Source organism: Coffea eugenioides, chromosome 1 (assembly GCF_003713205.1).
Source record: "Coffea eugenioides isolate CCC68of chromosome 1, Ceug_1.0, whole genome shotgun sequence".
Classification (NCBI taxonomy): domain Eukaryota; kingdom Viridiplantae; phylum Streptophyta; class Magnoliopsida; order Gentianales; family Rubiaceae; genus Coffea; species Coffea eugenioides.
The window spans coordinates 30,262,036-30,284,303 of NC_040035.1; the positions used below are offsets into that span (position 1 = coordinate 30,262,036).

The window sequence follows — 22,268 nt, forward strand, 5'->3', positions numbered from 1 at the left end:
GCTGTGGTTGTTACTGACCGGGTTGCGAGCTGGGAGGTAGTGCTTCCTGTACCTATGAGCTTGCCTTCGTTGGTTGATGATGGTATTCAGGCGGTGGCTACTGGTATCATTCACGACTTAGCTGGTCGGGTAGTGGAGGAAGAATCTTCATCAACGGAAGAGGGGGATGATGAGTCAGAAGGTGAAGATCATGATATTGCGGCCGACTTACCCAGTAGCGCGGGTTGTCTCTCTCCTCGGTTCCCAGGGTCACACGCGGGTGTACCTGGTTGCTCCCAATCTTTGCTTGAGCCTATGAATATTGATCAATTAGCAGTGCTTGAGCAGGATATTCAACCAACTAGGAGTCGTGCTATACGGGCTAAGTTCCCTTCAGATAGAGAGCTCAGGTCGGTAAAACAAAATTCTCAAAATTCTTTTCACTGCTTATCTAATGATTAATGCACTTTTCTGGAACATTCGTGGGATTTCTAAATCCCCAAATTTTCAAAGATTGAGAAAATTAATTGTGATGCATAAGCTGTCGGTGGTTGGAATTTGTGAGCCTAAACTTTCGACATATGACATTGAGTCAATTCGTATTCGTTTGAATTTTGATCATGTGGTGTCTAACCTATCAGGGGATATGTGGGTCTTCTTTAGCTTACCTTTCTTCTCTGTGGTCGTTGGGGATTCGGATCAACACTTATCCATTTCGTTTGGTCATCCACAATGCTCGTGTCCTTTTACGGTTTCCTTCGTTCATGCTAAGTGTACTGCTGTGGAAAGGAGGCGATTATGGCATGCTTTGTTAAGTGACAAGCCTTGCCAAGAGCCGTGGTATATTGTGGGAGATTTCAATCTTATTCTGTCTACGAATGAGAAAAGGGGTGGCCGGCCTTTCCAGCCATCTCAGGGATCGGAGCTATCCCATTTCATGGATGAGGCTGGTGTGTTTGATGCAGGTTTTTCTAGGTCCAGTTTCACTTGGTGTAATAATAGATCTGGGCAAGCAAGAATCTGGAAGCGTCTAGATCGGGTATTAATTAACATGGCCTGCTTAAATGCTTCGGCCTCGTTGACTGTTTCCCACTTGGTCCGGGAGCCTTCCGATCATGCCCTGCTTCTCATATCCTTCTCTACCCGATTGGACAATAAACCTCGCACCTTTAGATTTCTCAATATGTGGACATCTAATGCAAGCCTGCTGGATGTGATTAAGGTGGCTTGGCAAGTCGAAGATAGTGGCTCGCCTTTTTTTCGGGTATGGACCAAATTGCGGAGGGTCTCCCGAGCCATTCAACTTTGGAACAAGGAGACGTTTGGTGATGTGTTTCTCGTCGTGAGGAGGGTTGAGGCAGCGGTGGCTCATGCCGAGCTTCAGCTGCAATCAGATAGCTTGGATGAAAACATTGTCGAATTGCAACGGTTAAGAGCCGAGCTGAGGAGGGTACTAGCTCTTGAGGAGCAATTCTGGCAACAAAAGGCCAGGGTTAAGTGGCTTCAGCAGGGGGATAAAAATTCTAAGTTCTTTCACTCGGTGGTGAAGCAGCGGAGGTATCATGCAGCTATTCACAAGATTCGAGATTCGCATGGCACTTGGCTTACAGATGATGACTCCATCGGAGTGAGGTATTTTGAAGAATTGTTCTCGGAGGATTCTAGTTCGGATCCCCGATTGATCCATGTTATTCCCAACTTGAGCTCCGAAATTGATAATATTTGTCTAGAAGAGGCCCCGTCTCTAGACGAGGTTAAGAGTGTGGTCTTTTCTATGGATGGTGATAGTACAGCAGGATCGGATGGTTTCACAGGAAAATTCTTTACTTTTGCCTGGGAGGTGATAGGTCTTGATGTCTACCAAGCGATTCTAAGTTTCTTTTGTGGAGCAGAACTTCCTCGATTTATTATAGCCACCTCAATTATTCTTATTCCAAAGGTCCTGAATCCTCACTCTTTCTCTCAATATCGTTCTATTAGTGTGTGTAACTTTTTGAATAAAGTTATTTCTCGAGTTTTGGTATCACGGTTAACTCCTATTCTACCTCGTATTATCTCTCCTCAGCAGAGTGGGTTTGTGCCGGGTCGAAGTATGTCTGATAATTATCTCCTAGCTCAGGAGTTGATATCAGACATCGGGAAGAAATGCAGGAGTCGGAATGTGGTGCTTAAACTTGACATGGCCAAGGCATATGATAGGATGTCCTAGGTGTTTGTTCTTAAGGTATTGCGTCAATTTGGATTTGGGAAAAGATTTATTGATATGGTGTGGCGATTGCTATCAAACGTATGGTTTTCGGTGATTGTTAATGGTGTTTCACATGGTTTTTTTAAGTCCTTCCGGGGACTTCAGCAGGGAGATCCTCTATCACCGGCGCTTTTTATCATTGGAGCTGAGGTTTTGTCTAGAGGGTTGAATTTGCTTTACTCGCAATCAAAATTTGTGGCATACAAATTGCCGCGACACTGCCCTGCTATTTCTCACTTGGCTTTTGCAGATGACGTTATAGTGTTTGCCAATGGGTTGGCTTCTTCGCTAAGGAAAATTATGCGAGTGCTGGAATTGTATCAATGTGCATCTGGCCAATTGGTGAATACTAGTAAGAGTGGTTTTTTTATTCATCCCAGCATGTCACTGGCTCGAAAAAGCGTCATTGAACGGATTACTAAGTTTTCTAAAAAAGAATTTCCGGTCCGTTATTTGGGTTCTTCATTGTTTACTGGTCGGTGCAAGAGAGTGTATTTTGCGGATTTGTGCCAGCAAATTGTTGCTAAGGTGCTCTCCTGGAAGAACCGTCTTTTATCATCTGGTGGTAAGATCATTTTGATCAAGCACGTGCTGTCGAGCATTCCCCTTCACCTGTTGGCGTCAGCGATACTTCCAAAATGCTCCTTCCGCATGATTGAACGAGTCTGTGCTAATTTCTTGTGGGGAACGACTAAAGACTCAAATAAGTTTCACTGGATTAGGTGGAGAGATCTATGCTATCCTCCAGATGAGGGTGGTGTTGGATTTCGGTCGATTTATGACACTTATCGGGCCTTTTCATGCAAACTGTGGTGGAACTTTAGGAATGGTATCTCGTTATGGGCTTTATTCTTGCGGGCCAAATACTGTCACTTTTCTCATCCTTGTCAAGTGTCCATGGTCTCTACTAGTTCTGCAACGTGGCGTCGCATGTTGGATATTAGGGATTTACGAAGCTATTCATAACGTGGAGACCTTATAATGGCAATTGTCATTTCTGGTTTGATAACTGGACGAGCTCAGGTGCTTTCTACCTTAAAGTGGAGATGCAGGAACATTTGTCCTTTCAAAATTTTGTAGCTGATGGTATATGGAATAGGCAGTTGTTGGCTCAAGTTTTACCATCTGATATAGTCCAGGCTGTGATGAAGGTGCCAGTCCCTTATTCTTCGTCGGTGGGTAGAATGGTTTGGACGGCTTCGTCGTCTGGACGTTTCTCAGTATCCTCGGCCTTCCAAGAGTTGAGGGAGGCCAAGCCATCCTCTTTCATGTATAGGCAGGTTTGGCATCCGCACCTACCTCAAAAAATTTCCTTCTTTATGATGCGGTTGTTGCGAGGACGGTTACCGTTGGATGATATTTTAACTAAGCTTTTTCTTCACTTACCATCCAAATGTTTTTGCTGTGTGGAGTCTAGTGTTGAAACCCGACAGCATGTGTTCATGGATGGTGAGGTAGCAAGGGCGATTTGGAAGTTTTTCGGATCTCTCTGTGGTATTACATTTGGTCAGGACCACTTAAGAGTGTATTTGGCGAATTGGTGGTACAAACCTACTAAGTCTGAGAGGTTAAAGTTTGTCTTTCGACTCTTGCCCATTTTTGTGTGTTGGAATTTGTGGAAGGCAAGGAATTCAGCAGTGTTTGAAGGAATTACCAAGGATGCCCGATCTATCTGTGGAGCAGCTTTTCAAAACTTGAAGGATGCCTACTGGTTGCAATTTGGTGAATTTAATCAGGTCAAGACTTGGCCTCAGTTCTTGGGATTGGTGGAGCGGCGAGCAGAAGTGTTTAGGATTCGTCTGGTTCATTGGCAATCTCTAGTCTTGGGAACGTTTAAGCTAAATATAGATGGGTGTTCTAAAGGAAATCCGGGTCTGAGTGGTGGAGGGGGGATCCTTAGGGATGTTTCGGGATCCTTTATCTTTGCCTTCGCAGGATGCTTTGGCTATGGGACTAGCTTGCAAGCTGAAGCTAAAGCGTTATTGCTTGGGTTGCAACTGTGTGTCCAGAGGACGATGGTCAGGCAGCTGGTTATTGAATCGGATTCAAGGTTGTTAATAAAGATTCTGACGAATAATTCCCAATGCCCGTGGTCAATTAGTGGTGACGTCGAGCAGTGCTTCACACTTTCTAAGGGGAGTATACAATTCAAGCATTGTTACCGACAAGCCAATTAGGTGGCAGACATTCTGGCCAATGTCGGGTGTACCCTGTCTGAGTCGATCTGTCTCTATGAACATCTAAGTAGTCTCCCAGGGATAGCCAGGGGCGAATATCGGTTGGATAAATTGGCTTACCCATCTATTCGAAGACGTCGCATTAAGTAAGTTTCTTATTTTGGGCTTGTATGGATGAGGTCAGGTTTATGCCCCCCTCAGGAACTGATTTAAAGTAATAAAATTGGGACTGGCATCCCAACCCCAGCTCTGGGGATTGCCAAAAAAAAAAAAAGAGAGAGAGAGAGGGGGTAAAGTGCAATAAAAAGTAGCGTTAGGGGAAAAAGGATGAACTAGACCAAACTTTGCAGCGGTTTAGTGCATTTAACCCTTTTGTCAATTAGGTTTAATAGTATTCGTTGTAAACCTATCCACCTTTATTTAAAGTTTAAAAATATTGCAGTATATATTTTCTCTGCTATTTTATTTTATATTACTAGTATTACAATGAGTGTGTTTGGATTGAGATGATCTGAGATAAAATAATTTGCTTTACAAATTTCAATTACCTTTTTATCTCACATATATCATATTACAAAAAGTATTACAGTAATTATCTCAAATAAATCATCCAAATAAACTCTTATCCAGACAAACTCAATGTTTTGTGATGCCATTAGTTGGTTTTCTAATATTTTGAATCTCGATCCAACCAGTCAAATCTGTTAACCTTTTCTATTTTACTCCGGTCCAACCGACCAAACTCATTAACCCCCACATTGGACTAGGCTAGATTGACCAAATCTGTTAATCTTTTCTTACATTAGACTAGAATGGATTATACAAATATTATCGTTGTGACAAAAAAAAAACAAGTTTGTTTTGTTAGCATTACGAGGCATCACTAGACTTCAAACCATCTGCAAGTAATAAAAGCAAATTTTTCTCGTCACATCTTCTCCAATCTCCACTACACAAGCTTTATCACAGCATTGAATGGATTAGATGTTTGGTACCAGTATTAATTCTTATTCGACAGCAACATTGCTCGGGGACCAAAAATGAGGTGGCTTTTATCATGTGTACTGGCCATCACTTTCTACGTTCTATATAACCATGAGAGTTGTTCTTCCTCAGTATTACTTTCATGCCTTGAGGCCCCCAAAAAAGAGTTGTAAACATATGGAGATTGAAACAGCAACTGCAGCTAGGGTTAGCAATGCAGATCTTGAGAAAGGGGTTTCATCAGAGCATGATGGAGATAAAAGTGCAGCATATTTGGTATGGCAAGATCTCAGTGTTCTGTTGCCAAACTTTGGGAACGGCCCTACTAGAAGGTTACTCAATGGCCTCAATGGCTATGCTCAACCTGGTAGAATCATGGCTATTATGGGTCCTTCTGGTTCCGGCAAGTCCACCCTTCTTGATTCATTAGCAGGTCCCTCCCTCTCTCTCTCTCTCTCTCTCTCTCTGTGCAGAGTTTGTGTGCGTAAATGGGGTGCATTTAGCAGGTCACATCTTCACAGTTGTTCATGCACACAGTTGTTCTTTTACTGTGTGTAATAGAACACCTGTCTGGTCATCTTTTTTGCTTTTCATTTGGCAAGTTCATCTACTTCATCTCCCATTTTTCTACTTCAAATACTTGAAAAGATGTGGTTTCACATATTCTGAAAAGGCTGCTGTTCTTGCTCTGATGTATATAATACTGTTTTTGGTTTGACATGCTGTCTTTAAGATGCAAGAATTCAGTTGTACCCAAAGCATGGCTCCTAGATGGTAAGGATTTTTTCTTTCTTTCTTTTTTTTTTTTTTTTGTATTTATCTAGATGGTAAGGTGAGGTAAAGAAGATCCCTTCTACCTAATGAGAAAAACAAAAGATAAAATCCTGGATCCCAATCATTCTACTTTAACCTTCAGTTTATCATTTTTCTGTACGTAAAAGTTACATTCGAGGAGAAAAAAATTGTATCAATTTTTGTGATCTAGCTAATTCATGGGATAAAGGGTTGAAAAATCTACAATGGGTTGAAGACGACCCCATGTTTGGAACTTTTCCCAGTGCAAAAATGCAGACCTGCTCTTTAATGATTACAATTTTATTTTTAGTCATAGACAGAAGAGAAAAAAAATAGAAACTACAACTAATTCTTTTTTTTTAATTGCAACTAATTAATAGAACATCTTACCAAGTACTGTTATTCATAAAGTATCTCAGCTGGAATATAAAACTTTAGTCACCGACCAATTTTCCTCCACAGTAGAAACTATCAATGAAAAGCAATCTAGCATAAATGCTCAACATATATACCAAATCCTGTAGAAAAAAATGTAGTGGTTTTTTGTTATGCTTTGGATGAAGTATTGTAACATCTCTTGAACTTATTTTTTTTATATAGGTATAGTTAGTGCATTTGGCATATAGGATACACATTTTTGGAAATCAGAAGAACAAAATACCTAGTATTTTCTAAGTCATATTTTAATTTTACTCTCTTTTGGCAGAACATTTATTTCCATTTTACATGAAAGTTTTTTAAAAGGAAAATAAAATAAAATTCTTAGCTATAAAGCAATAGGAAAACTGCCTTGAGATCTTCTAGATGGGTTGCCACAAATTAGAGGAGAGATCTGCCTCAACTCAAGAATGGAAACCCTCATTCATTTTGTATATGAAGCATAGGCTTTAACTCCTGCACATGCAGCTTAACTATCCAACCTTTTGAAGCCATGCTACTTTTATACAATGAAATGGTCCGATAAAAATCTTAAAGAAACAATAATGAATCAACGGCGGACAGTTGAGGTGATATCCCAAATTAAAGGGCAACAGAGGCAGGGTCCACTGAACAACAAAATTAAAAGTGCAATTAAAATTAGAGTCTTGAAGGGGGGTGGGCATAGATGACCAGGGCATGCAGTGCATTTATATGTGTGCTTATTACCTTTCCGTTTACATGTGTACTAAATTAATGCTGGAGAATGCAAATAAGGTACTACGTCGTTTAAAGTAATTAATTCATTATTTCTATTTGAGGGGTTGAGTTAGGTTGTTCAGGTGAAAAATAAGTGCGAAATTTTGAATTCAGCCTTCTACTCACACTTGTATAGGGTTTTTTGACGTGTTTTCTGTGACCACTTGTTAGTACGCACAATTTATGCCAAAATTGGGTGTTACATTCGTTTCTTTTAAGTCTATGACATTCTATTTTCTCTTGCATTTAGATATTTTACTTATTCAACTTCAATTTTTTCAAAAACAATTAACATCTACTGCTACTCTTAAATGGAACTAATTAAATTTTAAGAGGCCATATGTAATTTATATGTATGTGCATGCTTGTGTGTGTGTTCCTAATTAACTATATATATATATATATATATATATATATGTTTATACTAATATGGTTTGAGGATACATTTTATTTTATTTTTTTCTGAAGCTAATTAATGGGTGTTCCTAATGCAGGTAGGCTCTCCGGAAATCTTGTTATGACTGGAAATATTCTTCTGAATGGAAGGAAAAGGAGGCTTGACTATGGTGGAGTTGTAAGTAATAGTGGGAAATTACAAAATAAGTTCTTTGTTTTACCATCAACTTGCCATCCCACTAAATCGAAAATTTTAATAGAAAATTTGATAGACAAAATTTTTTTTTTTAAAATTTTTGATAACTTCTTATTTCTTTTTTTACTTTCCTGGAAAAATAAAAAGACTGAATCATGAAGAATTTACCTGAATTTTTATCATAATTCCCGTATAAAGATCTTTCTTTTTTTCTATTTTTTTTTTTTTAAAAATCCAACCTCGTTGGCATAAATTCAACTTCGACCTGATGAGATGATAAAACAAAAAGAGTTCAGAGAGTATTCAATTTGTCTCATACATACAAAGAGAACAGTCTTTTGCAGAAGAATAAGCCACCTTCCGTACTGCCTACATGGTTAAGAAATGAATATGAGACAACTACAAAAACATAAAAAAGTAACAATGTAACATGAAAAAAGTAACAATAATAGCTGATGACAAAAATCCCTCAAAAAACTAAAATAAAAGCAAATGGATGTCTTTAATCAAATCTAAAAGATTTAAGACATTAATGCCTTTCTGCCATCCCAGTTTCCCATTCTATACAACCTTTGATAACAGCATTAAAAACTTTCAACTACACATAGATATAGCATGTGTTATGCCCGTTACAAATCTTGAACTTTGGGCCAACTGGTTGAAAAAATTGTCCATCAATTTCTGCCTATTTCTTGTTCTTTAAATTCTTCTTTAAAAAAAAAAAAAAACATTTGTACTGAGGAGTCGACAGACGACTGTGGACCTCTAGCAAGAAATGTGTTGACGAATTATTATTCTAGCCCCTTTACCTCGATCTATTTTTGTGCAAATGAAAAGAAAAAGACTATTTTGCACATTTCTATGTTTTTTAAACACATTTATCAACTGCCACGTTATCTTTCCAATCACCATTTTATTCTACCCATATATCATATTACAAGAATTGTTACAATCAGTAACTATTTAAAATTTGTCTAGATAATTTTCAATCCAAACGCACTTCACAAAGAGTTTATTTTTTACAAATTTTACAAATGGATGTAGTGAAAATATTGCATTATTATGCTCTTTAATCTAATGCCTATTTTTGGACTGTCGTCAGGCTTATGTGACACAGCAGGATACATTCTTGGGAACCCTAACTATCAGAGAAACCATCAAATACTCAGCACAACTGAGGCTTCCAAGCAACATAACCAAAGATGAAGCAAATGATATCATTGAAAAAACAATCATGGAGATGGGTCTCCAAGATTGTGCTGATAATCTCATTGGTAACTGGCATTTAAGAGGTATAAGTGGAGGAGAAAAAAAGAGGCTAAGCATTGCCTTAGAAATTCTTACGCAACCACAACTATTATTTCTTGATGAACCCACAAGTGGGCTGGACAGTGCCGCAGCTTTTTTTGTGACTCAAGTGCTCAAGAATGTTGCCTGTGGAGGGAAAACAGTAATTGCTTCCATTCACCAGCCAAGCAGTGAAGTTTTTACACTTTTTGATTATCTTTTTCTGTTATCTGGTGGTGAAACCATTTATTTTGGTGAAGCAAAGATGGCTGTCGAGGTATAATATCCTTTATCTTTGTTATACCCCAATTCCTTTCTTCTTCTTTTTTTTCTTTCTTTTAATCTGTTCCTTCTTTGAATTCAAAATAGTAACATAGGAAAATTGTAAAGGTACCACACGAACAGTGACAAAGTTAGGACTCGGGCTAGGAGACCACTAAAATTTTTAAAACATATTTAATCATTATTTCAATAACAGATAGCAAAAAAAAAAAAAAAAGTTTATGTATGTGTGTGTATATACAGACATACACATATATACATACACACATATTTACATATATAAATAAATAAATATACACACATATACATATGTACACACTGATACGAATGTTATCGTACCTAACGGCATCATGTAGCCCTCATTGGACGTGTAAATTGTCCATTTACACATGGAGTAAACACGAAAAGATTAGAAAATAATTATCAAAACAACAAAAATATTATTATTATTATTATTATTTTGCTTGTTTTTGGTGAAAGATCATCTAGGAATCCAGCTTTTTTGCATTGATGCTCAATTGCTTTTTTTTTTTTTTTTGCCCTTTTCAGTTCTTTGCTGATTCAGGGTTTGATTGTCCAAGTAGAAGGAATCCATCTGATCATTTTCTTCGTTGTACAAATTCAGACTTTGACGATGTCAATGCTAGACTGATGGGTTCTCGTCGTATAAGTGTACGTAAATGGTAGCGACTTTACTCCCGTTATTTTCTGCTATCCAATTTTCCCATGAATACTACCATTAACAATTGTACAAGTTAAAAAGAATTGTATTATCCACTCTCCTTATACCCTTTTTTTTCCAGGAAAATTACAAGCCAAGTGGTCTTTTATTGGATATGGCAACAACAGAGATCAAGGAAAAGCTCATCCAGAAATACAAATGCTCAAAGTATGCAGCAATAGTGAAATCTAGAGTTCAAGAAATTTTAATTATTGTAAGCTTTCACATTCACTAAAACCTCCAAAGTACTGTTTTTTCCTTTTCTTTTTTTGGGGTCCCAATTGCCCAAATGGTCCATCTTAATTTGATTTAACGTGTTCAAATGATAAATCAATCCAAGAGGAAACTCTAGTTCATTGATTAGGCCAAATTTAAGTTCTCAGTAAATAGTATTGGATATTGCAAATGATGGAATGGAATTGCGACTGATACAGGTATCACAGGAAGGCCTAGAGATTGAAAAAAGGGGAGGAAGCCAGGCCGGATGGATCAAGCAATTTTCAACGTTAACAAGAAGATCATTCATAAACATGTCTAGGGATTTTGGTTATTATTGGTTAAGAATAATAGTATACATAGTGGTATCAATTTGTGTTGGTACTGTTTTTCTTAATGTTGGCACAAACTATTCTGCAATCTTGGCAAGAGGGGCTTGTGGTGGATTCATATCAGGTTTCATGACATTCATGTCCATAGGAGGCTTCCCATGCTTCATTGAAGAAATGAAGGTAAATGATCTCATTAGTTGAATTAATTATGATAAAATTATGCTAAATTTAAACATTTTCTTTTCCTCCCACTAACACATTGCTAACAATTTACAGCATTGGTTCTGATTTTTACTTGTGAAGAAATTGGAACATTGAGATTTTCCTTTCATTTCAAAACCTTATGAAGTATATAACCCTTACTTTAAAACAAGGATTAATTACATTTAAGTAGCGCTTACCCTAATTTTTGTTTCTTCACCTCAATTAGCATGTATTAGCTTTTTTACAGGAAAAAGTCTTGTGTTTCACTTTAGCAAATATGTTAAATATAGGAAAAGTTAAATTGATTAGCAGATTAACAAACAAACTGCTTAAGATTTGCCATTTGATGTTTGAAGCAGATATTTTACAAAGAAAGACTCAATGGGCACTATGGAGTTGGAGTGTTTATTCTTGCAAACTTCATCTCTTCACTACCATTCTTGACAACAATGGCTTTCAGTTCATCAGCCATCACCTACTTCACGGCGAAATTCCGGTCCGGCTTCTTCCGTTTTCTGTATGCAGCCACAGACCTACTGCTCTCCATTTCTGTTGTAGAGGGCTGCATGATGGTTGTGGCTTCCCTGGTTCCAAATTTCTTGATGGGACTCATTGTTGGGGCAGGATTTATTGTAAGAACACTAACTTGTTCATGATCAAACATCAGAAACTTTTCACCATGGTTGCTCTCAATCCCCTTTCTAATCTTTTCCCGTGTTAATTGCAGGGAATTATGATGGCTACGGCTGGCTTTTTCTGCCCTCTGACTGAACTTCCAAAGCCTTTCTGGCGCTACCCAATGTCCTATATCAACTATATGGCATGGGGTCTACAGGTAACAAGTTTTGGATTTACACTCTGGAAGTTTGTCACAGTAATATGTTTTCTACTTTAAAACAAGACTAAAATGTAAATCTTACCCAGTGGAAAATGCTTCTAGTGTATAAAATCGCCATGTGCCAAATAGTACTTGTTCTTATACAAGTAGTACCCATTCAATACATATTAGAAGTAGCTTTTGTTGACAAGGCACTAGTTTGAGTGAGAATAGGCATTACTTGGCACATGCAGATTTCTCTTAGTTATTGCAGTTTAATTAAGTGATGATATTAGCAATCCATTTATTGTTACTGGCACTCCATTCCCTTTCCCAATTATTTTTTTTTTAAGAGAACATATGAAGCAAGTCAAATGCCATTAACAATAAATGGAGCATAGATATGGCTAACCCTGTTTTTACTGTTTGTAAGTGTAATTCATGGATATTCCAATAACAGAAAGAAGATGAGAGCACATTTATCCCCATGTTTACTACTGGATAGATTTATATGTAGTAAATGGTTCACTACTCTAAAGAAAGAAAACAGAAAACACACCTTTCATTAGGTTAAAGCTAATCAAATCCAAGAAGTCATGCAGCCGCAAATCTTGTTGATATAATATTTGTTTGGTGGATATAACAGGGAGCTTACAAGAATGACATGATTGGGCTTGAATTTGAACCTCTTCAGCCAGGAGAGCCAAAATTAAAGGGAGAATTCATCATCACAAAAATTCTTGGCTTTTCACTAGATCATTCAAAGTGGTGGGATTTGGCTGTTGTTCTAGCCATATCCATATCATACAGGATGCTGTTCTACATCATTCTCAAGTTGAGGGAGAAAGCTTTACCCATGATCAAAACAATTTATGTGGAAAAAACTCTGCAGCATCTCAGCAAGAGGCCTTCATTCAGGAAGACACCACCATTACCTTTTCCATCAAAGAGACACCAAACCATCCATTCATTATCTTCTCAAGAAGGTCTTAGTTCTCCAATTAATTGAAACCAGAAGCTTTGACTATATCTTGTCCTACGATATGATTAAAAAATCACACAAACTTCACTCCAACTGACATTCTTTTTGTCTACCATTTGGATAGGTAACATGAAAGAAGTATATGTTTATACACCATTTGAGATAAAATTTTTATGCACCATTTAAGGTGTTACAAACTACTAAAGTATGTGAAGTTTTCAGCATATTCTTGTCCATGCATGTTCAAAATTTACTAATATTCTTGTATTGTTGGTCACATATCCTGTCCTCCATCCCAAATTTTTCATCACTCTTCTATAATCCAACTTGTCAGAAATAGCAAATTAATTAGATGTCAGTGTTTTTCTTTCCAATCGTGCCCAGGGGAGTATCCAGAAGAGTTAAGGTCAAAGTTAACTTTGACTTCTTTAAGATGATGAAATTTGGACAACTGAAATGGACAAGCAGGGAACTTTCAATGGGATGGAGGGCTATCAATTGATATCGATTTAGTTTTAATTCCGAAAAAGTGCATTAGGTAAAGGACTTCTTCTTGCTTTTTTATTTAGTTGACTTTTGAGGAACCTAATTTAAGAAGTAATCACTGTCCCAATCTTAAATTTTTGACAAACGCTTTTTAAGATAATAGTTTGCCTGCTCAAATGAAGTTAAAAACAGAGGTGAAAATCAGCTTCAAAAAGTGCATTTATAGGCAGATGACCATCAACCCCAATGCTAAGTAAATTCTTGTATTGTAGATGCAATCAACGACAAGTTAAATTACAGTTTCTGACCCACAAACGTATCAAGCAGTGAAGTAGATGAGTAAGGAGTAATTTAAAAATTGTTGGTTGGTCAAGCTGGAAAGTTCAGTGTCCAAATTATTTGACCAATGCGTACAAGAAGAAGAATGCCAACCACATTGCGATTCAATAGAATCACATTTTATGGCCCAATTTTAGACAATTCTATCGTTAGTCTTAAAATGATTTCAATAGTATCACATTTGATGACCCAACCTTCATTGGAACCTTCTAAGCAATACAATCAATATTGGTGTTCCTTAAAAGCATTCAATCTCAAAATCACCTAAATGTTTTACTATTCTAGAACCTTGTTTGGAACCCAAGTTTTTTGCCAAGTTTGTCTGCTACAAATTTTTTAAAAACTTTAGTTACAGTAATTTCAAAAAATTTCTTAAAATTTTTAAACTATACACTTCAAAATATTCAAAAATCTACACATTTCAATTTTTTTTAAAAAAACTTCTACAGTAAGCTACAGTAAAAACTTTACTGTAAGCAAACCTTCATTGGCACCTTCTAAGCAATACAATCAATATTGGTGTTCCTTAAAAGCATTCAATCTCAAAATCACCTAAATGTTTTACTATTCTAGAACCTTGTTTGGAACCCAAGTTTTTTGCCAAATTTGTCTGCTACAAGTTTTTTAAAAACTTTAGTTACAGTAATCTCAAAAAATTTCTTAAAATTTTTAAACTATACACTTCAAAATATTCAAAAATCTACACATTTCAAAATTTTTTTAAAAAACTTCTACAGTAAGCTACAGTAAAGTTTTAGACAAACTCCCAAAAAACTCACCTTCCAAACAGTAGACCATACAACTCAGCAATTGTTAAGTTGTCAAATCAAATCATTTATATTACTTGGTCAATCAACAGTTGTTCTCAATTGAGATGAAACTTGGTATGTTGTTCGGCCAGTGAAGATGTTTATATGTTTCAAAGGTCACTTCTGAAGCTTGGGTATATGCCAATTTTGAACTGTCAACCCTATACTACAAAGTGAATTCATTCCATTTTTCCTTTTGCACTGAACACCTTACAGTATCAGCCGCACAAACCTTGGTTAACAGGATACAAACTTGTCAGTTTTTCCAGTTTTGAGAACAATGGTATTTCCAGCTGAAACTGTGGCCATTTCCATGACAGGTCGCATACACTGATCTCTAGCTACCACAACCAGGCCGTCGCAATTTTTCAGGCTCACAAACATACAACCCCAAAATCACTGGGAGAGGAGTCCTATGATAACTTGATGTCTATCAAGCTACATGTCTAAGACTATGAAGTTTAAATTGACATGTGACGGCATTCATAATAGTTTGAGGTGGAAGGTATAGCCCAACAAATCAATAAAAAAAAAAACATATTTTCAGGCATTTCTACTCCACCCCTCTCTCTGCCACAACCAAGCAAGGCATAAACCCTAAGCTGAATTATTGAACCAGCATTTACACAAACAACAATAGTCAAGGACAGAGGACATGGAATCATTTCAGACATACTCATAATTCGAGAATCATAGACTACATTTAACAATGAAGCCACATATCTTTCTAAAGATTCTCATTACAAATATAGAAAATATCTGACCTCAATGCATACCTCAAGCTTAATTGACTATTTCAGCAGCTTCCACAATTTTAGTACCTTGCTCTTTTATCACTTTAAAGCATGGGACACATTCTGCATGGACCCCAAGCACTACCTGTCATCAGAAAGGAAGTCTGTATTACATAAAATCCAACCAGAGAAATTAACCCCAAACCACTCTCATCTTGAATGAAGAACACAAAACCAAGCTAGTAGAATTGTTGCTCCTACTTCCCTTCACTCTTCCTTTTCTCCCTCTCTTTGACTCATAAACCAACAAATCTGCTCATTATTGACATGACACAAAAATTAATTTCGCATTCACATCAGCATTAAAAAATAATAAAAAGACAAATTTAAAAAATTCTTTATAAAATAGTATCATATTAGCAAGAGAAACCCCATAGAAGGACAAAAAACTCTCCTCAGAAAACAAAGAACAACCAAGAGATTCCTAATGATCTAAAATGATCTTCCTCAATCTTCGCCAAAAATGAAAGAAATTAACATCTGAAAGCCATCCAGACGAGCTATAGAGTTTAACAACAGGAAATTCAGGAAATTGATTAATACTCATTGCTGTTATTTTATTAAAGAATAATTATATGAATGATCTCAAGAAGTCAAGTTGGCAGCACACCACCAGTCTTAAAAGAGAGATTTACCCATCATCAAGTTACAAGACCTTCAATCTTAAACCATCTTTCACTTCAGCATATTTTAGTCAGAATTCAATAAGATTTTATAGCTAATTTTTCTTTGCTGGACAGACCATTTTCAACTCTGACATCAAGGCTATGGATCTTCGATCACAGGTCTTGGCACTATGCGTCCGCCAAAGTCCTCTGGAAAAGTTCAAAATCAAGTCCAAATTTAAACTTGACACAGCAATTAGGTTAGTTTGGAAGAGCATACACTGAAGCAGCTGGGAAACAATGACAGTCATAAAAATCCTTTAAGGCGGTGCCTTGACATACTGCATTCTTGAAGAAAGATATCTCGCTTCCTGCAGGGCAGAATTAGCATCTAATACATCATCTATGGCATTAATCATTATTCTCAGTATTGTATGGAAGAAACTAACAAAAAGTTTAAATAACTAAAGAAACTAGTATAAAATTCACAAGCCTGAAGAGCAATTGTGCATCAAGAGAAACACCTTACACATACAGGCAAATCAGAATGCTACTCCTTTTCAAATGCAAAAACACCAAGTACAAATTTCGAACTCAATCAAAACATTTCCCTCATATTCAACATTTAATTATATACCTCATACTCTGGTCTTTAACCAGTATTTTACTTGTTTTAGAGAAACTAGTAAAAAGGAACACTGTAGAGAGATAACTTCTTTCCCCCTAAACAATTAATAAACAAATGGAAATGCATTAATGAGAAGAAAACCCACAACTATAGATAAAATTACTAAATGTTATCTCTTTCTTGTCAGAAATTGAAAGAGCAATATACATGGGGTGGCTTATGGTCCACAAGTAAACATCACTGCAAGAAAAACATTGATCAGCAATAAACCCCATTCAAGAAATTGCAAAATAAAAGAACAAACAGAAGATAATTGAATCCCTGAGAATCATATATGACATAAAAGCGTATAACATGGATTCAAAATCTCTAACTAGCTCAGCCACAGAGAGAGAGAGAGAGAGAGAGAGAGAGAGTGCACTTTTAGGACCCTCTATTGTTAGTGGGAGGTCCACAGCTTAAAATATGAGTAAAATTCAAATCGTTCTGTTTACTTATTCATTATGACAAAAAGCCCTTCAGGGACATAGCAGCAGAGTGATTTCTAATATACACCTGTAGCTGTACAAGCAAGTCCTATTTGTTACAGACGTGTCTATGAGTTGTTAGGTGTATGCCTGAATCACACCACTGCTATCTGATATTTGGAGCTTCTCGTCTAACAAGGTCTTGTACTGATCATCTCTAGCATCTAAATTGCGCATCAATTCAGCCTGCAGGAAGAACAAAGAACATTATCACTAACTATTGATATCATGAAATCAACTAGCTGCAGCAGAGAACAAAGTTAATTCACCATGACCTCTTCAGATGAAAATAGATGTTACTTAAACCTAATTAAACATAATCCAGCTAGGTGCAGAATGGTGCACCCAACTACTAGAAATGTTTACAAGATGCTCCCACATCAAAAGAATCCTGGTCATTCATCCTCTGTACACAGTTTTTTTTTTTTTTAACAAACATGACTTATGATTGATACATAAGCAAAGTGGAAAAGTAATTATATTTTATGGCCCCAAGCAAGATTGACAAGTACACGTGGTAGCATTCGGTGTCATGGAGCATAGCAAAACAATAAATGCACCAGCAACGCCCATGAAGAAAAGTAGTTTTCGTCTTGGTACCATCATTACCCTAAAGCAAATTTTTGCAACATGTACCTGCTTCTGAAATAAATCAAACTCATCAGAGCTCAAAGAACCATCACTATTTGAATCAAGAAGTTCCATCATCTCCCGAGCATCTTCTCCTTCAGCACCTAGCTCTTCCATTACTTCCATAAGTTCTTCAATGCTAATTTTACCATCACCATCCTTGTCAAGAAGACAAAAAACTCGATCTCTACGGTCAATCTCAAGACACCTAGTATTAGCAGACGGGAGGTCTTGCAGGCGCATTGCTGCAAATTCAGCTGCAGCTATCATGATCGCCTTGAGACGCTTTGCCTGAAGGATCACGAAGCAAAATATAAGAATATCTTAGATGTGACTGCCAATTAATTGGCTAGAAAAAAGTAATATTCAGAAGAAGTAGAACAAATGTCGTTCAATCTTCTGCAGAGGCTCTAACCCGCAGAACTGCTAGCACAAAAGAGGTGGGATAGGTCAAAGTTGGAGTCGCTTTTCTTTTATTTAAACAAGTCACAATGAAAAGGCTGGAGCATTTGAAGTAAAACCAACAGCACAACCGTTACATAAGCAGGGATTCAACGGAGATTACATAAGCAGGGATTCAACGGAGATAGCTTTAAAGTGCTGCATGCAGAATGGCATTAGTACCACTAATGTGTGGCTAAATAATTGACTTAACAGCCTAAGGAGTCTTTCTTGTTTCCATAACTATTTTGAGAAGATACGTGCTGGTTAGACATTTTATACAGAGGAATTAAGATCAGCTCTACATCTTTTACAATAGATCAGACAGCTTACCTCTTCAGGATCAGTAAGGCCACTCTTGTACAGTGCATGGGAAGCCGTACCATCAGCTGCCAACATGTCCATCTCTGCTGTCCGTATCTGTATTTCCATCATCGGTCTATGCCTGCCATTATCACTGATATCAACAACCATGTGCAAGCTCCTGTACCCATTTGCCTTTGGCCTGGTGATGTAGTCTCTTGACCGACTAGGAATCTCCTTCCATAAAGACCGAATTATTTCATGAGTTCTGTAGCATGCCTTTTCTCCAAGTTGTGATGAATTAACTTGGGAAGGACTTAAGATTACTCTCAGTCCTAAGATGTCGTACACCTCTTCAGGCTTGCGTCCATCTCTCAAAAGCTTCTTCATGGTGCTATAACGACTTTTGGAACGAGCTTTGACAGAGATATCATCAACAATTTCTGTTAATATTGGATCCGACCTCAGGGACTGAAGCAGCTGCTCCTGGTAGATGTCTAACAGATGCTCGCTTCCACTGGTCTGGTGGCTCCCCAACCATGCGTCCACATAGACGTAAGAATAAGGAAACAAGTAGCGGAAGGAAAGATCTTCCAGCTCCAGAGACAAAATGTTGGTGGACAAGGCATGAGCTAAAGGGGCATGTATCTTCATGACCTCGAGAGAAATTAATTGCTGCAGGTACCTGGGAAGGTAATTGAGATGGCGCATGGAATCAAGCTTGAGAGCAAGGTCAAGTATTAAGGCCCTGGAGTCATAGCAAGTGAGACAATATTTCCTTAAAGCAGCAGCAGAATCATCATCTAGGATTTGGACTTTCGAATAAATGTTGTTGAGGCGTAAGCTCTCGTGAAGCAAATGAGCAGTACTGGTACCAATGCGATCCTTGACTTGAAAGAAGGACATGGCACCTGCCTCTAGAACTTGTCTCAATATACCAGCAGAGATAACTTCAGCATCCATCTGTTAGGGATTGCAGAAAGGGGAGAAAAAACTGGTTACAAAGGTTTCAAGGCCCTGGAGTCATAGTAATCCTTTTGGTCACAGGAAACAACAATGACATTCAGGTGTTTTATTGTCGTTTAACCTTTTAAATGGAACTGGAAGTATCAAAAGGAAAAAGGATGGAGCTTTATATAGCAGTATTATAACCTTCATTTTGCAAGGTCAGTCCATCAATCTCTTCTGAAACAAATAACAGTAATAATACTAGTGTACTGGATACAATTATTCCCATGAATATTATATTAATCTCAAGTTTCTTGAGCCAAAAAAAAAATTGCACCTTTTATCTGCCTTCCAATGTTTACTAGTAGAGTTTGACAAAAACAACTTCAACGAAATACCACATTGTCTAGTCTTGTTCCTCTCACCCCAGCTTTGAGCTACTCCATTTGAAAGCTTCCCCTCTCTCCAACATCTATCTCTTTAAATACAGTCAAAAGCCACCTTCTACAAACCCACAGACCATTTCACGCCATTTAACCATTGAAGACCCATACACAAAAAGACAGACGGGAACAAGCACACTGGTCAACAACTGTCTCCATTTACATAATCTATAATATGATGAATGAATCATAAAAAAGATTAAACTATGAATCCTGCAAGCAGGATTTCCACAATATGCTTCAAGAATAGTTAAGTATTAATTTTAAAAAAACCCAGAAATAGTAGCGAATAATAGGGGGAATAGCAAGTGATTGGAAGGGAGAGGGAACCTGAAGATCGGCGAGAATGAAGGCGACAGAGAGGGCTTTGGAGAGAGGAGGGCGGTGGCCAGGAGGGGTAGGAGGGAGGGCCTGGAGAATAGGAATTGCAAGCTTGAGAGTCTTGAAGAGCAAGCGAGAGGAGCTGGTGGAGAGATTACTACTGCAATTGCTATTGCCATTGCTGCTGCTGCTGCTGTTGCTGTTGCTGGGCTTCATCATCGTCATCCGGTGAGTCAACTGATTAAATGCCCCCACCAATTCAGCCACCATCTTCCCTCCTGGCTGTTCCGGAGTGCCCACAACCCGGACTGGCACCGGAACTCCTCCTCCTTCCTCCACCGGAACTCCTCCTCCTGCTCCTGCTCTTTCAGTCCTAGCAGCTCGGCCCCGAGAATCAAATGAAACCCGTACAATAACATAATTTGGAGCTGCTCTTGTCCCTGTTGTTGTCGGGAGAAGAGGGATTGATTTCGATTTCGATTTTGTTTCCAGTAGGCAGGCGTAGTGGGGGATAGAGCGGTGACAAGCGACCCCAACCTGCATTTTTATTGGACTCTGCCACTCCACAGCTATTTCTAGTTAGTCCTTACTGTGCAATTCTTCCAGCCTTTTGGGCAGTAGTAAGAGATTTGTGCCCGCCCAACTTTCGTTAGGCTAATAATACGTATTGTGAAATGAAAGGGGAATAAATATTAGGAAAATGTTATGCGCACTTCTATTTTTGTTAATCATACTCTGGCTATTATTTTAATTATATAATTTTTATTTATTAAATTATATAATGAAATAAATGATGAGAGTGTAAATAACAAATAATTGAGTGCCCTAATATTAAGTGATTAAATGGAAGGATGCAAAGTAGTATATTTTGTCAAGTGGAAGGAGTAAAAAATAGTTATATAGTCACTATCATCGGCTATGTTTTGAAAGTCGGACCACATAATAAGTCGGTTAAGGTTAGCAGTGACGAGTGAATAGTGTCGATCAGAATCAGATTCATCTAAAAATCAAATGACATCATCATGATATCATATTTATATTTGAATAAATAACACATAAAAATAGTTACAAATATATAGTTATTTTCATTTTCATCACATACACATAAAAATAATTATAAATATATTAGTTGTTTCATTTTCATCACATATTTCTTACACATCAAAATTCTTAAAACATAACTAAATTACAAATCTAACGAATGATAAATAATATCAAGTACTTGAAAAGAATTTTAAATAAACATAACAATCAAGTTATAAATTAATTTGTTAATGATTCTTGAACAAAAATTGAGACATATTCGTACAAAACACACAAGCCAAGTTGCACAAAGAGATTATAAAGAAGTTTGGGAGCGCATTTTACAACTGTTCAAAACATAGAGGGGTCAAAACAATATACTAGAAAAATTTTAGAATTTATAAGGCAATTCCTTATCTTTAATCATCTTCTCCAGGTTCACCATCACACAGGTTTCCAGCAGTCCTCTCCCTTCATCTCTTCTTTGTTTCTTTTTTAATGTTTTGATGATTTCCAATTTCTGTTCACGTTCTTCAAATAGGCAAGAACCTTCTCTCTATCTTTATTTTTGTTCTCTTTTAGTTCCTTCCTTTTTTTTCTCGTTTTTTATTTAGATCTATGGATCTTTAGAAAATAACAATGCATAGATTTATAGATCCATTTTCTCTCTTCTTGTCATGCTATTTACTTGAAACTTTTCCCTTGTGATTCAAATATGTTGAACTAATTGCTTAAGAGATGAAAGTATAGCTTTAGGGATGAAGAAATTGCTGGAAAAAATGATATTAGCAATGAAAAAAGATTTAGAAAAGAAGAAGAAGAAAACTCGAATTTTATGGTTTTCAGTTGAACCCAATTTTTTACTGAGTTTTTGACTAGCAGTTTTTCAAAGTAACTCGAACCGGATGCTTGGTCAGTTCTCAATTCGATTGATCAGACTAGATGGTCTAGTTTGAATTTTAAAAAATAGTGATTATCAAGAACATTAAAAAATATTGTATGTAAAAGGGATTAATAAGAGTAAAATACTAATTTAGTCCCTAAACTATTTTAATAAAGTCAAAATAGTCCCTAAACATTATTATGGATCAATTTAGTCTCTTAATTATTTTTACAAAACCAAAATAGTCATTAAACTTTATTATGAGCCAATTTAGTCTCTCAACTAATTTACTTAAG

General features: G+C 37.1%; 2 protein-coding genes across 8 annotated transcripts; one reads left to right on the forward strand and one right to left on the reverse strand.

Moving 5' to 3' along the window:
• Positions 1–5,529: 5,529 nt before the first annotated feature.
• On the forward strand, positions 5,530–12,997 carry LOC113761951 (ABC transporter G family member 15-like). Its single transcript, XM_027305157.1, has 9 exons — positions 5,530–5,821; positions 7,854–7,933; positions 9,054–9,515; positions 10,070–10,192; positions 10,324–10,455; positions 10,676–10,969; positions 11,353–11,625; positions 11,721–11,828; positions 12,457–12,997. Exons 1-9 carry the CDS (start codon positions 5,566–5,568, stop codon positions 12,817–12,819), a joined length of 2,091 nt encoding a protein of 696 aa, XP_027160958.1. The 5' UTR covers positions 5,530–5,565; the 3' UTR covers positions 12,820–12,997.
• LOC113761958 (probable GTP diphosphokinase CRSH, chloroplastic) lies at positions 12,668–20,687 on the reverse strand. Of its 7 annotated transcripts, none has more exons than XM_027305203.1 (8): positions 20,076–20,687; positions 18,385–19,317; positions 17,617–17,901; positions 17,071–17,166; positions 16,106–16,196; positions 15,422–15,472; positions 15,203–15,305; positions 12,668–12,745 (listed from the first exon to the last, which is right to left on the reverse strand). In XM_027305203.1, the coding sequence occupies exons 1-5, from the start codon at positions 20,607–20,609 to the stop codon at positions 16,146–16,148; spliced, it is 1,899 nt and encodes a 632-aa protein (XP_027161004.1). In that variant the 5' UTR covers positions 20,610–20,687; the 3' UTR covers positions 12,668–12,745; positions 15,203–15,305; positions 15,422–15,472; positions 16,106–16,145. The 7 variants fall into 7 exon arrangements, with proteins under 7 accessions (XP_027161004.1, XP_027160996.1, XP_027160979.1 ...); XM_027305195.1 differs by lacking the exon at positions 15,422–15,472 and adding an exon at positions 15,963–16,014; XM_027305178.1 differs by lacking the exon at positions 15,422–15,472 and adding an exon at positions 15,963–16,035.
• Between the last annotated feature and the right edge of the window lie 1,581 nt (positions 20,688–22,268).

Excerpts from the sequence above, each read along its gene's own strand:
- LOC113761951 (XM_027305157.1), top strand. The coding sequence starts at position 5,566 with ATGGAGATTGAAACAGCAACTGCAGCTAGGGTTAGCAATGCAGATCTT. Across the intron at positions 10,193-10,323 it reads TGGGTTCTCGTCGTATAAGT|GAAAATTACAAGCCAAGTGG; the intron begins GTACGTAAATGG and ends TTTTTTTTCCAG. Across the intron at positions 10,970-11,352 it reads GCTTCATTGAAGAAATGAAG|ATATTTTACAAAGAAAGACT; the intron begins GTAAATGATCTC and ends TGTTTGAAGCAG.
- LOC113761958 (XM_027305186.1), bottom strand. The coding sequence starts at position 20,609 with ATGCAGGTTGGGGTCGCTTGTCACCGCTCTATCCCCCACTACGCCTGC. Across the intron at positions 19,318-20,075 it reads TCATTCTCGCCGATCTTCAG|ATGGATGCTGAAGTTATCTC; the intron begins GTTCCCTCTCCC and ends AATCCCTAACAG. Across the intron at positions 16,197-17,070 it reads ATAGCAGTGGTGTGATTCAG|GAAGCGAGATATCTTTCTTC; the intron begins GCATACACCTAA and ends TCTGCCCTGCAG.